Source organism: Dasypus novemcinctus, chromosome 5 (assembly GCF_030445035.2).
Source record: "Dasypus novemcinctus isolate mDasNov1 chromosome 5, mDasNov1.1.hap2, whole genome shotgun sequence".
Lineage (NCBI taxonomy): Eukaryota > Metazoa > Chordata > Mammalia > Cingulata > Dasypodidae > Dasypus > Dasypus novemcinctus.
Window position 1 is genome coordinate 76,868,596 of NC_080677.1, and position 16,817 is coordinate 76,885,412.

Sequence of the window (16,817 nt, forward strand, 5' to 3'; positions counted from 1 at the left end):
AAAACTTGTACAAGTATGAACCTTCCTCTCTAGAAAGAATCTTCAGTAATTTTTACATTCAACAACCATTAACTTGCTTACTATAGCCAGATTATATTTTTATTTTTTACCAATCTTATTTGATTATAACTTTGTTATTTTATTTGTGCAAACCCACAACAGTTCTGCATCTCAACCCAGAACTCATAGGGTACTTTTTGTGGAACACCATGAAATTTTGGCATTCATGTATACTGCATGAATAAGAAAAAAGACAACCAACACAGTAATATAAAATCACACACTTTTATAAAAATATGAGCAAATATGCCTAAAGTCTGTCAAACTAAATGTTTGTCTGTTAATACTTATTTGATACTTCATTATCTTTTTGCTAATTAAAGAATAACATAGGTGTCAAACTTTTGATAAAGTATAGGAAAAAGGCATAAAGTTAAAAACATTCTATTCATTTTCACACTGCAAAATTGGGAAGAGGCTAGCAATATATATTGTTGGAAATAGATCACCATATAAATCACAAATCTCAGCACATACTTTAAGAACCTCTACATTGACTCAATCTCAAAAATAAAAATTAAAAGACAGGGAAGCAAAATATTCTTAATTTCCTCTAAGAATAGTAGTGTTTCTTTTAGGACTCTAGAACTCACATATGAGATGAAGTTAGGGAAGTATAGGTTTCAACTAACTACTTTCCACAAAAGGCTAAAATTCTTATATTAGTAGATACCAAAGTGGAACTCAAACATGCAAGAACTACTGGGAAGTTTTGTTGCTGCACAGTTAACATTTTCAGTATTTAAATGTTAAAGCCTAAGAACATCTATAAAGGATTCCTGTTCTTCCTTAGAAAAGCATGCAAAGGAATTCCAAAGACTATAACTACATTTTGAAAACCTACTACTACAGGCCAGGCATGAAACTACAGCTATCACTAACTGCTAGCAATGCTGAAAAGTAGAATTGTTATCCTAGTTTTCTAAGTGAGGTAAAGAATTTTCAGAGAAATTAAAAAGTCCATCCAAGTTCATTCAAGTGGTAAATAATGAAGTTAAAATTTGAATTGAGGCCTAGCAATACAAAGGGTCTTTTATACCAGAATATACTGAATTTTCCATACTCAGGAGACCCCTTCATGTGTAATGGTAGTCTTACATAGTCAAAATTGCTCCTGAGGAGTTAAGAGATTCTGAGGAAGCCTTTAATTACTGAAGAAAGTTATAGGCTTTTTCTTTTGAAAAGAGGGATGAGCTCATTAGGGCAGAGTGATTCAATGCCCAGACTCAACCTTGGTCACCTCACCCAACTTCTGGTCAACTTTACCAAATATTTAAGGGAGAAAAGCTGGTGAGCCATGTATAAGAGAAGTCAATCAGTTTGGGCAGACCTATGCTCAAGGCCGGACACCCTGTAGGATATTCTAATAGTTATTAGATTTTCTACTGTGTTTCCTTTAAAAAATAAATTCAACAACTCTTAACTCTACATCGTAACAGGAAAACCAAAACTTATTGAAAACTTAACGTTTCAGGCTATTTGTTTGGCAATTTTCACATACTTTATTTCATTTAATCCTTAGAACAGTACTTAAGGCAGAAGAAACCAAAGGATAATTTTATGTTAAGTGACTTGCCTAAGACCCCAGAACTACAAAGTGGCTGAAAAGTTACTGAAACCAAATCTTCCTAATTCTGCTATGGTCTTTCCATACCACATAACTGACTTAGTAGCTACTTTCAGAGAGGAGGGACCAAAAAAAAAAAAAAGACAGCAATATATGTTGATTTTTAATTGCTATAAATAATTTTGAAAGCAAGAAAAACCATAGAGAAATAAACCCCTTTGCCAAGAATGTTATTAGACATCTTCGTGTTACTTTTCAACACGCTTACAATTTTTGTCAATCATATTAATTGATCAGTCATAAAAAACTGAAATCTTTAGAATGAGTAAAATTTTAGTTGTACCATGTACCAAAATATGAGCTATATAGTCAATTCATGGTTGGGCTCACTGTTCTGACACAGGTGGTACTACTGAAATTTTTTCCAAAGTGAAACAAAATCTTAGTATACTAGTAACAAATCAATTACCATATATATGCTACACCCTAAACAAAAGAATAGCTACAAAAACAACAAATATTTAGAATCTGTCACTTTAATGAATATAGTGAGTAAAATAAAAGTGTCCTTTTAATGAAAATATAACATGCAATACCTGCGGGTCCTTGGTGGCTTTGGAGGAGGAGAATCTTGTTTTTCAGAATCTATGGAACTGACCATATTTTCACTGTTAATCTCATTCTGCCAAGGGGAGAAAATACGTTTCATTAAATTTAGGAGAAAATTTTCCTTCCTCATGTTTCAAATAAACTGTTTCTGGGCTTTCGGATTTTTAAAACAATGTCAATTTTGCCAGGTACCTGAAGAACCAAACTCCAATGAGAAAAATTTATATATAAAATAAAAACCATCTCCAATTACTTAAGTCAGTTGTTTACAGCAGTATTTCAATATACTTCAAATAACAGTGTAAAGAAAAAGATTTCCCAAGAAAATAAAGATTAAATATGATAACTTTTTTTTTCAAGCATCACGACCACTCAACCTAAGCAAGACAGAGAAAAAAGTCAACAAAACAAGAGTTAATTTAACCTTTCAACTTTCCAGACTACCTTATTATACCGACAATTGGCTACCTACTACTTTTAAATAGGTCTCAAGGTTCATTTTAATCATTCCTTGCCCCACCCTCTGTCACATTCGAACTGCACTACTCCATTAAGGAGTAAAGTTCCCATATACTGACTAGCCAGATGGACCAAAAAAGGGCAGGGAGAGCCCATCCAGGGATATTCTCAGTTCTTGGTAATCACAAATGCCAGTACCAGTGACATCACTGACATTGACTGGAACTCCAGAGTCAATAAAACTGTAAGAATTTTTTAAGTTATGTTTTGGACTGTAACTAGAGGAGCTATAAAATCATGTAAAATATTGCCTTGAATTAGCTTCAATCTCAGGAAGTACCTCATTTTTATCCAGCTATGGGATGTTAATTCTGATCCAGAGGATAATAATATCTTTCACCCTTGCTTACATCTCAGATAATTAAAAAAAAAAAAAGATACATTATGATCTATTCAGGAACTCTATATCAAGCCCACGATGGTAGCTTCTTCATCTATTACTTGCCAGTATCCTTTTTTTACGATTAGAAAATGAGATCTCAATTTTGCAGCAATTTTTAATATGCCCTGTCTTCTGTTACAAAATCTGATGGTAGGATGAATTGTATACTTTATTATATGCACCAATAAAAGTAATTTGTGTTTTTAAAAAACCTCAAGGTATAGTAGAGTTTTATGCAATTTACTGGAGACTTGAAGCTTTATCCTTAATTAAAGCCACCTACCATTATGGGGACATCTGTTTCAGGGATATTTGCTATATGTGGGGTGACCATATAATTTATTGGCCATATTAGGGCTCTTTTGAGAATGAAAAGGAGACACCTAATTATTATATCTAGACAACAAGTAGAAACTGGTACTACCCAGGCAAATCAGGACTTCTAGACACCATAATTCCAGATTCTCAGACTACAAGAATTTAGAGATTAATAGACCATATAAGATACCCCTAATAATACATTAACGATTCATTCTTATTATTTTAATTACAAATCACACTCCCATAGTAACACTCGTTAATATTTTTGCACCAAAATCTGTGAATATTCACATTAAGTAGGTTAAATAAAGACTATTAAGAGTGAAACATATGAAACTGCTTCTATTCAACTGTTTCTTACCTAGAAAACAGCAATTTTTAAAATAGCATAATATAAGCAGTTTCATGTAACATCAAGTCAGGTTTTGTCACAAAATAAGTACTGTGCCAAACATATACACATACACCCTGTCCCGTCCCCCCCCCCAAAAAAAAAGTCCTTTATGTTTTCAGAGCATTTTGGATCTCTGAATTATAAATAAGCTATATGGACTTATAAGTAAAATGCACAGGACTAAGTCAACCTTGGAGAGGATACAAAAATGTTAAAGGACATGGCACTTAACTTCAGGAAGTCAATAGTAGGGGAGCAGGTGTAGCTCAGTGGCTGAGTGCCTGCTTTCCAAGTATGAGGTCCCGGGTCAATCCCCGGCACCTCTTTAAAAAAAAAAATCGTGGCTAACCTGATAATATCACCAACCAGAAAAAAGGGAAAAGTAATAATCAAACCATAAGGTGATATAATTAGTACTAAGAAGTTATGAAACTAGAGAAGAGAGAACAGTTGAGAATATTTTTTAAAAAGACTTTAAAAGGGTGGTAGCAGGTGGAATGGCATAGAGGAATGGGTAAGATTCTGACAAAAAGGGGGAATGGGAAGAGAATGGGTGAAAGAGGAATAGGGGCACCGGCAGGCAAAAAACTGACCATATGTGACATAGGTAAGAAGGTATCATGGATAATTTGTCACCTGGATGAAAAAGAAAATGGTAGAGTATTAACAGAAAGAGCCAAGAGGGGAAGAACAACTTCTGGGGCAGATAAGCTTTCTGAGCATGCGGAGTTTCACCTTATGAAACAAGTCAATGTGGCAAAGCAGAAATGTCCTCAATAAAGAGCCACTGCCCAAACAGAATGAACAAAACCTCTTGGTTACTGGACGTCACAAAAGAACAATGTTCTTTTTGGGTTTCACTATTTACCTACAATAATGTCTGCTATACATACCCTTCCATCTTCTAATCCTTATAGTAACTATAGTTTTGTTTGTTTTTTTGTTTTAGGAGGTACAGGGGATTGAACCTGGGACCTTGTATTATGGCAAGCAGGTACTCGACCACCCAGCTACACCATCTCCCATATTAATTATAGTTTTTATAGCCACATTTCTCCTAAAGTACCATAGCTCTTCTTTAGCTGCTTATATTACCAGTTGAGCAATTTTTAGTTTTTGCAGTTGAAAAATTTTAGAAATTAAATAATCCATGGCAGGTTAGGTTCCAGTGTAACTTCTTATTCCAAGCATAGCTTGTTTAAGTTATTTTGTGTACTAGTATTTTCTACATAAAAGTGCTGTATCAAAGTCCACACACACACACAAAAATCAGAACCAAATTCTCAAACACTTAAGGATATCTTACCAGCAGAACAAAATAAATATGGAAAACAGGTGCTTTAAAAATAACTACTACATTTGAGGGGAAAACATTCAGAATTCATTATCAATCTAAAAGGCACAACACAAACTCAACAGAAGAACCATAACACAAACTAGTATTGCTATTAGTCTTGTACAAATGAAAATCCTGATGTTGGTAGTTCCAGTAGTAGTGTCTTTTATATATACAAGATAAAATGGCATGTGTACCATACAGATGCTTGCTTGCTGAGGTATTTCTAAATCTCAAGATAAAATGCTACTGGCTTCCACAGAAAATCTTCTCTTTAGATCTCCTACTCTGGGAAGTCATTTTAGTGTAAAAATCTCTATAAAAAGTATTAGCTCTTCTACTGCTGCTTAGCATATCAAACTAAAATTTCTATAAAAATACTCCTGCAATATGAGCTTTGAAGAATGGCTTATAAACTTGTTTTAAACTTTTGCCTCTGAATTAAATCATCAGGAATATTAATTGGAGGTTATTATTATTGCTTACAGCGCATCTTCAGAACAGTAAGCACATATTTCAAATCATTTTATTCAACCCCCAATTCTAAGATGCTTTTGCCCAATTTTTTAGACTCCACATTTTCTCTAATTGGGATTTACGATCTACAGGCACATAAAAACATCATATAAAAAGTCAACTATATTTAAAAGTTCCTAGAAGACAAAATTTCTTTGAGAGAAATGTCTAAAAATTTTAATAGTAAACTATCTTATGTTCTATCCACTTGGCCTTCCTTCTTTTTCATTCCATTCAACCACTGAGTTTTAAGTTTTATATATCATGCCAGAAATTAAGGTAAGCACTCGACTTTTGGCAAAATGTTTATTCTCATCAAAAATCACTTTCTCAAAATGGATTCTTAAAGAAAGTTATTTCTCCCTTTTCCAAAATAGGAAAATCCATCTTGCCCAGATGGCAAATCTACTAGTCATCACGTATGCATTAACAAAACCAAATGGCATAATCTACAAAATGCAAGGACCTAATCCAACATTTTAAATTCAGGAGTAAACACTGAGTATGTATCTACTATGTACTCACTGAGATAAGAATGTACGTTTGAAGTACTACTTATCTGCCATTAACTATTTGTATGTTATCTCATAAAACTTATGATTTTCTTCTTGTATTCAAGTCATCTGTAAACCTTTGAACAATCAGACAGAAACAAACTGACACAATTATAATCCTAGTGTGGATTTCAGGCTAATAAAAAGTAATTTTAATTTATGAAAAAAAAAACAGGTAATGAGAAAACAGATGTGACAGCAAGGCAATATTTATCAGCTATCACTTTCTGGAGATTATTTAAATATAATTAAATGCATTAAAATATACAGTATTGAATATTGCATTCAAAGAAAATAATTCTCTATGCATTTTAAAAATATAATGATTCAAAAAAATGTAATGGTCAAAAGAAACATTTTTAAGTCTATATAGTAAGGAAACATTCTAAAACACACACATATATATGTTATTGGTTTTTTTTGGAGGTACTGGGCCTGGGGATTGAGTCCTGGACCTCATATGTGTGAAGCCAGCGCTCAACAACTGAACTACACTGGCTCTCCTGAGTTTGTTTTTTTTTTTTTTCATTTGCTTGTTTTTTGTATTTTAGGAGACAATTAGGACAGAACCAGGGACCCCCTATGTGGGAAGCAGGCGCTCAACCACTCAAGCCACATGTGCTTCCCAACACCTATATATATTTTTTTAAAGATTTATTTTTTATTTATTTCTCTCCCCTTCCCCACCCCCCATCGTCTGCTCTCTGTGTCCATTCGCTGTGTTTTCTTCAGTGACCACTTCTATCCTTATCAGTAGCACCAGGAATCTGTGTTTCTTTTTGTTGTGTCATCTTGTTGTGTCAGCTCTCCGCGTGTGTGGTGCCACTCTTGGGCAGGCTGCTCTTTCTTTCGCACTGGGCAGTTCTCCTTCCAGCGCGCACTCCTTGAGCGTGGGGCTCCCCTCCGCGGGGGACACCCTGTGTGGCACAGCACTCCTTGAGCGCATCAGCACTGTGCATGGGCCAGCTCCACACGGGTCAAGGAGGCCTGGGGTTTGAACCGTGGACCTCCCATGTAGTAGGTGGACGCCCTATCCATTGGGCCAAGTCTGCTTCCCTCACCTATATTTTTAAATTATGAAAACTTTAGATTTGAAATTAATTTTGCATTTCTGGAATAAAATGGATACATATTTCAACTTAAATTTAAAGAAAACTGTATAGTCTACTCAGCTTTTTGAAATAGTATATGAATTCTGGTTCAAGTAAAATTAAATAATATATAAGCTTTCTACACTATATTACAAAATGTTTGGCTAGATTCAACACAGGTCATAATAGATGTAATTAAGCTAAACTGAAAATAGAGGACAATGTGTGATTCCTATGTTAATCAAGGAATAAGAATGAAGTCACATATGAATCTTATAAACAACACTGTCTCTTGGCTAAAAAAAAAAGATCTATATAGTCCCTTAAACTCATGGCCCGATATTAAGATTATTTTAATCTTGAGATCCGCACTTGGTAACAAATCTTTCATTTGGAAAACCAAGAAATTCAAAACAAATATTCTGGTAAACTGACAGAAACCAAGTTAAGGGAAAAAGGGAAACCAAACTTTTTAATTTTGCAACTGATATTCTCATTTTCAGTTATTGTGGCTAAGTTGGTTTATCATGTGACAATTATCTTAGATTCAATGATAAAGATGTAAAGAACCTTTGTCAAAATAATAGTCTGGTATCTTCAGGGATGAAGTGATTACATATAGAGAGAAACAAGGGAAACAGTTAGAAAATAGAGGCAGAAATGAGAACATTATGAAAAAAAGTATTTTTGCCAGGTCAAAAATTTGAATATTTGATAAGATCTTTTAGCCAGAAGGTTAAAATGACTTTGAACTACATGTCAAAAAAGGGACTTAATGCTGACCCTATAATCCTGCTTAATTAAATATATATATATATCCAAATAACTAAAAATGACCAAGAACAGAAAAAATTCATGTAGCATTAACTTGAAATTACTTAGGTAGTGGGTGGAAGGGAAGAGGAGTAGAATGAACAGAACAGGTAATTTCTTTAAAAAGTTATAAAAAAAAATAAAATAAAATAAAAAGTAAGTTATACTCAAAACAATAATGAATTTATATGATTCCTAACCTAAGATCCAATTTCCTAATTCTTTTTTAATTTAGAATATTATTTAACTGCCATTGGAGTCATTAAATATCCCATCATTACAGAGATGCAAATTGCAATTTAAGTAAAAATAAAAACTGTCATGGATCTTCTCACGTTAGATAAAACATAAGATGACAATTAAAAGCTAACTATTAATATCTTGGTAAAAAGAAAGTTTCCTAAAATTAATAGGCCAAGAGTGGGGGAGGGAAGTTCAAGGGTCAGCCATCAAGCTGCTCTGTCTTCCCAGTGCAGAGCTGCTCATCATTGGAGCCAGATTGTGCCAAGTATTCAAATAAACTTAGAAGAACAGAACTACCAAAAAAAAATTTTTTAAGGGGGAGGGTGGCAACCAGAACTCAGCTCCTGGCTCCTAGGCTGCATAGCACTGATCCAAACTTACCCCACTGGCTTCTCTGTCCCAAGACGAGGTTGTGCACAGTTTAATTACAGAACATTAAATAATTATTTTTGAAATGATTACTTTGCAGGTTTAAACTTTTTTAATGATCAAAACTATTAAAAACCAGAGTTTTTTTTAAAAGAAAGAAAGAAAGAAAGAAAAAAGTATAGGCCAAGAACACTTACTGCTCCATCAGAAATTTTCCGGGCTCCATGAATTTCATACAGTTCTAGCTGTTTTTCAAACAGCTGGGCTATAGCTCTATGAACAAGTTCATACTGCTCCTATTAGGGAGATGATTGTAAACAAGAAAAAAGATATTAAAAACTCAAGAAGGCATTTAAAAAATATGTTTTATAAAGTGAAACAAACAACTATACCTTTGTTTGAACTGCAGAATGCCTCTGTGTTCTCATTTCTTGTATTAAATTAAACACATTAAATTCCTCTGGTATTTTCTAAAACAAACAATTTAATATGTAAACTTCGGACATTGCTTAGAAAATAGGAAAATATGTTTCAATTTTTTCATATATACCTATATATATGCTGGATAACCACAAACATTTATTGAGCCTCTCTAACACATATCAACACCCGACACTGTGAGTACAAAGCTAATCTTAACCCTGTGCAGTCAAGCTGGGGAGCCAGATACATGAACAAATAAATATCCAGCCAAAGAGTGAGTTCAGTGCAGTGAGAATAAAAAGGGTATGGAGTAACAATTTAGCTGCATATTAAAAGGTTATTCCATGAAAAGTGAAGGAAATAATAATAGGAATGATAGATTTTAAAAGTTTGGTCTGTTTGGGGAATTAAGAAGTTTGAGGTAGGTTAATCCTAAGGCTGAGGAGGAGAGGATACTCAGAGGAGGAGAAAAGAGAAGGCTACTCAGGATCAGCCTGTAAACATACTAAAAAGTTTGCCCTTATTCTACAGGCCAGTGTCTCCTAAAAGAGCTGGGTAAAAATACAGAACCCTCATCTCCATGCCTGGTGACTGTCAAAAAAATACTAGGCGGCGGCACACTTGACCCAGTGGTTAGGGCGTCTGTCTACCACATGGGAGGTCCGCGGTTCAAACCCCGAGCCTCCTTGACTCGTGTGGAGCTGGCCCATGAGCAGTGCTGATGCGTGCAAGGAGTGCCCTGCCACCCAGGGGTGTCCCCCGCGTAGGGGAGCCCCACGTGCAAGGAGTGTGCCACAAAAGGAGAGCCGCCCAGCACAAAAGAAAGTGCAGCCTGCCCAGGAATGGCGCCACCCACACGGAGAGCTGACACAGCAAGATGACGCAACCAAAAGGAAACACAGATTCCCGTGCCGCTGACAACAACAGAAGCGGACAAAGAAAGATGCAGCAAATAGACACAGAGAACAGACAACTCGGGGGGGGGGGGGGGTAAATAAATAAATAAATCATTAAAAAAAAAACTAGGCAATTCTATTGCTTATTTGGGAGTAGAAATTACTGTAATAGGTAACTCTGACAGATTTGATATTTAGGCAAGTTTTACAACAGGGAAGATGATAGTCTAAAAGGGAGTAAAACTGGTAGAGGTTTTTGTAGCAGTCTAAAAAAAAAAGGAGAGAATTTTAAGAACAGATTTGAAGGATATTTCTGAGGGAGAATCACTGCACAATTAAACATGTTACTGTCATCACTAGAATAATTTTGAGTGAGGAAAAAAGCATTTTCATGCATATTTTTAAGCTTTTGGAAGTCTCTTAACCCAGTCAAGGCACTACGTATCATTTGTACTTTTTCACTACCTTAATTTCCAAAATAGCAAGGTACTTCTAAGAAAGATAACATGTATAACAAAACATGTTGTAATTTATGCAATTAATCACTGTTTGAAAATCATAATAGAGCAATTGAATATAACGCTAAATAAAAATTATTCTTACCCCAGCTTTTAGTAAATTCCACGTATAATCTATGGCACAAATGGCACCTGTTCTTCCACAGCCTGCACTATGGATATAAAATTGAAAAAACAATTTGATTTTTTGTGGTTAAAAAAGAGTTATAAAAATAAATGTGACTAATATTTGGAAGCCAAAAAATCATTTAAAATTTCAAGGAAATTCTACTTCAAAAAATGAATTACAAATTGAAAGTATACATATGGTAAACATCCTTAACATTAGCATTTCTTTTCTTTCTTTTTTTAAGGGAAATCCTAAGATTGAGGGCCTTGTGGCCTACCTAGGAACACTGATAACTGTTTTTCAGTTCAAGACACCTAGGATCCTTCATTTTGGGAGTCTAATTTTTCTTCAGAAAACCTTGTCTAGTTAACACTATCTTGCAGAGGTAAATTTATTCTATGTTCAGGCTATCTCTAGTGCTTTAGAGTATTGGAGGAAACAGTACATCATTTCAATTTACAAAAAGTATAGAAAAGGTATAGAATGCTAAAGTCCAAGAGAGAATGATTGAAATCCAGAAGTGGTATTACCAGAAGAACAAAGGCAACTGATGCACTCCCAAAAACTTGAAGAAAAGAAGCTGGCAGATATAAAGTAAAATACAAGATCTTTATTAAAAAACAAAAGTACTTTAGAGCAACTGATTCTCAGCTGAAAGGAGGAATGGCCCCTTAAAATTGAGGATCAATGTAATTAAACCTGTTACTGTCATGACCAGAATAATTTTGAAGCAGAAAAATAGCATTTTAATGCATATTTTTAAAGCTTCTAGAAGTATTATTTGTTAAATAAGTAACCAAAAATTTTTCCTGAAGCCTCCTTGTTGCTCAAATGTGGTCTCTCTAAGCCAAACTCAGCATATAAAAGCAGTAATTTCCTCCCAGGATGGGACATGACTCCCAGGGATAAGCATCCCAGGCACCAAGAGACTGCTACCAAGTACCAGGAATCAATGCATCTGGTGGGGGGGGTGGGAAGGCCTTGACCGAAAGAGGGAAAAGCTAAAGACAACAAGTTTGTATGGCTAAGAGACTGCAAAGTCAGTTGGGAGGCCATCCCAGAGGTAGTGCTTTTGCACATCTCAACAGGATCTCATTGATAGTGAAAGTAGATACTATCTCAAATAGCAAAGCTCCTCTGGGACATGGAGACATTCAGACACAATAGTCAGGGCGGATAGCTCGGGAATTTGACCCCTTGCCAGTGAAAACTAATTTGGTATTTATGTTCTCCAGTGTAACAGAGTTAGACTCAGCAGTGGTTTCCCTACGCATGACTCTTCCGTCCTTCTATTTGAACCTACAGTTAGTACTAGAATTGGTAGGTGTACATCCAAGAGACTTAAATCTTTGGATTGCCCATGTGCCAGCTAAGCCCTGAATCTCAACAGAGTTGCAACACCTACTCTGCAGTTCAATGGACTCACCCAGGACAACTAATGGGGAGGAGATGATAGACAAATGACATACCAAGGAACCGAGAATGCCTACAACTGCAAGCAAGAGAGTCCCATCCATCAGATGTATGGGATCAAAGTCCCCCTCAATTAATGGTGGAGTGGGCATCACCATCCCAAAGTCCTCAGGATTGGGAAACAAACTATGGACTAAAATAAACTTCCTAGTATCCTACTATAGACTTAATGTGATTCTAGCTATAGAAGAAATACCATTGTTGTGGAGGCAGTGAAGAATAGATGTTCTGGGCTTAGAAGAGGGAAAAACAGGTATAATAGGGGGGCGTTTTTGGGACTTGGGAATCATCCTGAATGACATTACAATGACAGATACAGGCCATTACATATCTGGCCATAACTTACAGAATCAATTGGGAGAGAGTATAAACTACAATGTAAACTATAACCCATACTTAGTAGTAATGCTCCAAAATGTGTTTATCAATTAAAATGAATGTACCCCACTGATGAAAGATGTTGCTAATGTGGGATAATATGGGAAGTGTGGGGAGCAGGGCATACGGGAATTTTATCCTAAATATTCCCTGTAGCATTTATGTACTCGAACAATCTTTTTAAAAATAAAGTGGAAAAAAATTTTTCCGGATACAAGCACAGTGTAAGCAAGTTAGAATGAATTTTCAACAGCTCTTAAAAATAAATTATCAATAATACTGATCTGTAACTTTTGCCAATTCTGTACATCATAACATTTCTAGAATTTTAGAGTTATTAAGGACTAATGATATATATTTAAAATTTGGTAGTTATAAGTGTGATATTGCTAAATCAAACCTAAACCTTAAAAAATCCAGATGATTAAAAATTATGACTAAAAAAATAATAAAATCATTAAAAAATATAACCAAAGATTTATGTAGTATTTATTGTGTTAGGGAAGGACTTTCTAGACATGTTTCAATAAACAGAAACCTAAATGAAGAGATTCACAAATCTGCCTACATAACAATTTAAAATGTATGTATGGCAAACATAAACAGAATAAAATATGAAAATCTAAAAAATCTTGTAACACATGACTAAAAGCTAAAATCCTTAACATATAAAAATTATATAAAATGAATACCTGCTAGAAAACAATGGACAAAGTATACAGATGAACAATTTTCAAAAATATAAATTATCAAACAAAATAAAAAGGTTGAACTGTACTGTCAGAAATAACCCCTTGCCCCACATTCTAATTAACTGGCATCAACTTTCTGGAAAACAAAATTTTAATTATGTATTAAAAGCATGAAAAGTTCATGCTTTGACCTAAAAATTCCACTTCTAAGTATATTTCCTAAGGAAATAATCACAGGTATGATAAAAATTTTCACCATGAAATTGGGCATAGGACATTTAAACCATTGTTTAAAATAGCTGAAAAATTACAGGGGAAAGAGTAAATGAAATGCCAAAGAATGGAACTTATATATAAAGGTGGTAAAGCAACATGTTAAAGAATATTTTTATGATCTGGAAAGATAGAGGATATGTTAAATGAAGACACTCTTTAAAACACACACACACAGAAAGGACATATACTAAAGTTTTAACGATGGTTAGCACTAGTGGAATTGTGAGTGATTTCCTTCCCTTTACATACGTGTTTTCTAAATCACTACAGGTAACATAGGATTTGGTTGTTTTAAAAATAGTAGTAGTCAACTTAATTTTTAAAGGGAAATGTTTCTATCCATTGACCTGACAACACTGATATGACAGGAAATAATTTTAACTAACTTGTAAAAATGTCAAGCCAAAGTAATTTATCTTTTAATTCTACAATAAATAGATTTTTCTACCTATTTTTATTTAGTAAGTCAACTACTTATTTTCATTTACTTTTTAATAAAAATGTCAATGTAGATACAAGTCACTTAGAAGGATAAATTGATAGTTTGAAGAATAATGTAAATTAAAAATTAAGAGTAGAAAAATTTCCTCAAGATTGAAATAACTTTCATTTTATAAAATCCAATATATTGACCTACCTCATGAAATTCCAAAAATCAGGTTTTAAAAGGCCCTCACCCATCACCTATATTATAATGCAAAGTTACTATAAATGTTTCATGTTTTTTACTCTTTTTTTTTTTTTTAAAAAGCGAAGTGGTTATATACCCTCTATTCAAAATTAAGTCATCGAGTAGAGCAAATTCTGTTACAAACAGTGAATACTATGAGAACCAACAATTAGCACTATGAGAAGACTCATAGGTAGTAATCTGGAGGCCACCTGGCATAGAGAGGTTGCCAAAGGCCAGGAACAAGGAACAGGAAATAATTAATGATATAGGAATTACACAGATAATTATGATCTATGGGCCAGAACAGACATTCTTAATTTCCCTTTCCTGACAAGAAAATAAGGACTACCTCCTCCTAACTGGACTGAAGGTTCCATTTTCCCCTAACTGGACTGAAGGTTCCCTTGCTCTTTATTATTAACAGGATAGGATGGATTTTGAGTTGGAGAAACAAGGCAACAGAAATAAACCAAAATGTTAGATTAAGAGCAGTTTTGGTTATTTTAAACTGATTTATCTCACATAAAATATATAGAATTACACACTCAGGAGTACAGAAATAACTGCCCCTCCCCCCAATAAATAATCTCATTCATCTCATATTCATCAGCCCAAAAGTTAAAGGCAGGACTTACATTTCTTATATGCCCAAACGACTAATTATGCAAATACTAAATGAGCTTCATATATTATTTCAATAAATTAAAAGAACTTCCAAAGAACGATTTAAAGTAGATGCATCTATACATAGTATTTTTCATGTTCACAGAATGCTTGAATAAGGGGACCAGTGATCATTTACCTCATGTAATGCCTACAATGAATGTATATGCTGCAAATCACAATTTATTAAGAATGTCTAACAAATATTTATTCGCAGTTTATATTACTTTACTGTAAGAATGGTAGCTTTCTGTTCTACTGAAGATTTCATTATTTGTAAATTATAATTTCATGTTATGACTGATGGTAGTATAAACATAGGAAATGATGATCCTCATGAATGGAAATGTGTTTTTCAATTCTAAAATATACTTTTTAATCTATTTTGTAACAGCTCTGAAATTGGTATATATTTTACCATCAATGGTTTTTTTACAAATGATCTCTTACCCTTACAATTGTCAATAATCTTTCATTCTTTACGTATATAAAATAATAGCGTCTTAGAACTGACAGCACCTTACATAACTAAGACCTATATATGTACATTTGCATATATTTAAAAAAAACAAAACAAAACAACCCTCATGTCACTGTTTACCAGGAATGAAGATTTTACTTTGCTATTGCTTCAGGGAAATTTAAAGATTAAGAAATTGGTTTTATGCTCTAGAGCACATTTTAATCCACCTAGGAAAGTATACTTAGTAAAATAATGTTTAGTTGTCAGGAGCTCTATATTTCTCTGTGTACTCTTTCTTTGGTAATACAAGGAGACTATTACTGTAGTATTGACTTGGTTTTTTTTTTTAAAGAGTTATTTATTTCCCTCCTGCCCCACCAAGTATTGACTTTTAAAAGTAGAGTCGAATGGACATCTTTGAGACTACAGGTTCTAACTGCCGAATGGTTAAAAAAAAAAAAAAAAAAAAAAGGTATGTTCTATAGCTTTCCACCACGTAATGTTTTCAAATAGATGACTACGTTTTAATGGAGCATTATTCTAAATATTCTTTCAAGCAGAAATTTTCAATACAGATTTATAAGCCCTCAGTCTTAAATATACTATATCAAGCCTAGGAAAAATTCAGGATTACTGCTACCGTATTAATGCAGAACTAAAACCTATTTAACATCAAACATAGAGGAAAATACTGTATTTATATTTGCAAAAATAATTTTTACCTGCAATGAATACAAATAGGTACATCTTCATGTTCCTGGTACTTCCTCATTAAGCTAATCATGTCCAGAATAGAATCAAATGATGAAGGAACATCATGGTCTGGCCAGTTCACATAATGAAATTGATATAGCCTACGAGATTCCTTAAACAAAAATTCAACAATTATGAAAATAAACTTAAAAGTTTTAAAAAATAGAGAAAAGTTGCTTATCTCATTTCACTGCCAATTCTGAGTTATCTGTATGGTATTTTGCACTTTTGTTAAATAAATAGTAGCCTACATTTGACTGCTTACCATGTAGTAAGTACAGCATCTAAGTACTTCACGCATAAAAATTATTTAATCTCCATGTAACCCAATGAGGAAGGTACTGTTAATACTAACCTTATTTTAAAGGCAAGGAAACAGATTAAGTAACTTGCTTAAATTTCAGTGGGAACTGAACCTAGACAGTCTTACCTATTTAATGACTCTTACTCATAAATGGATGAGAAATATACTGTGTTAGAATCTATACAGTATTAAAATAATTAAAAGACTAACATAATATTTAGGCTGATAAAGAATTTAGAAATGAACCTTTTTTTACCCCAAACCTACTTGTCTTATCCTAGGTAGTGGTTGCCAAAGTATGGTCTGGCTTCCCATGGGTATAAAACTATTTTCATAATAACACTAAGATGTTATTTGCCTGTTTATTCTCATTCTCTCATAAGTATACAGGACAGTTTCTTTCCAAAGGCTACATGACTTGT

The 16,817-nt window shown here is 33.8% G+C and overlaps 1 protein-coding gene across 4 annotated transcripts in view; it reads right to left on the minus strand.

Annotated features, from left to right (window-relative positions):
* Positions 1–16,817, minus strand: part of PTPN12 (protein tyrosine phosphatase non-receptor type 12) — a 108,476-nt gene that overhangs the window by 20,540 nt on the left and 71,119 nt on the right. For all 4 annotated transcript variants that reach the window (XM_004473390.5, XM_058297973.1, XM_058297974.2 and 1 more), the window contains 5 exons: positions 16,061–16,203; positions 10,697–10,763; positions 9,167–9,244; positions 8,972–9,070; positions 2,224–2,309 (listed from right to left, as the gene is read on the minus strand). In XM_004473390.5, coding sequence (XP_004473447.1) covers positions 2,224–2,309; positions 8,972–9,070; positions 9,167–9,244; positions 10,697–10,763; positions 16,061–16,203 — 473 coding nt within the window. The remainder of the gene's footprint in view (positions 1–2,223; positions 2,310–8,971; positions 9,071–9,166; positions 9,245–10,696; positions 10,764–16,060; positions 16,204–16,817) is intronic.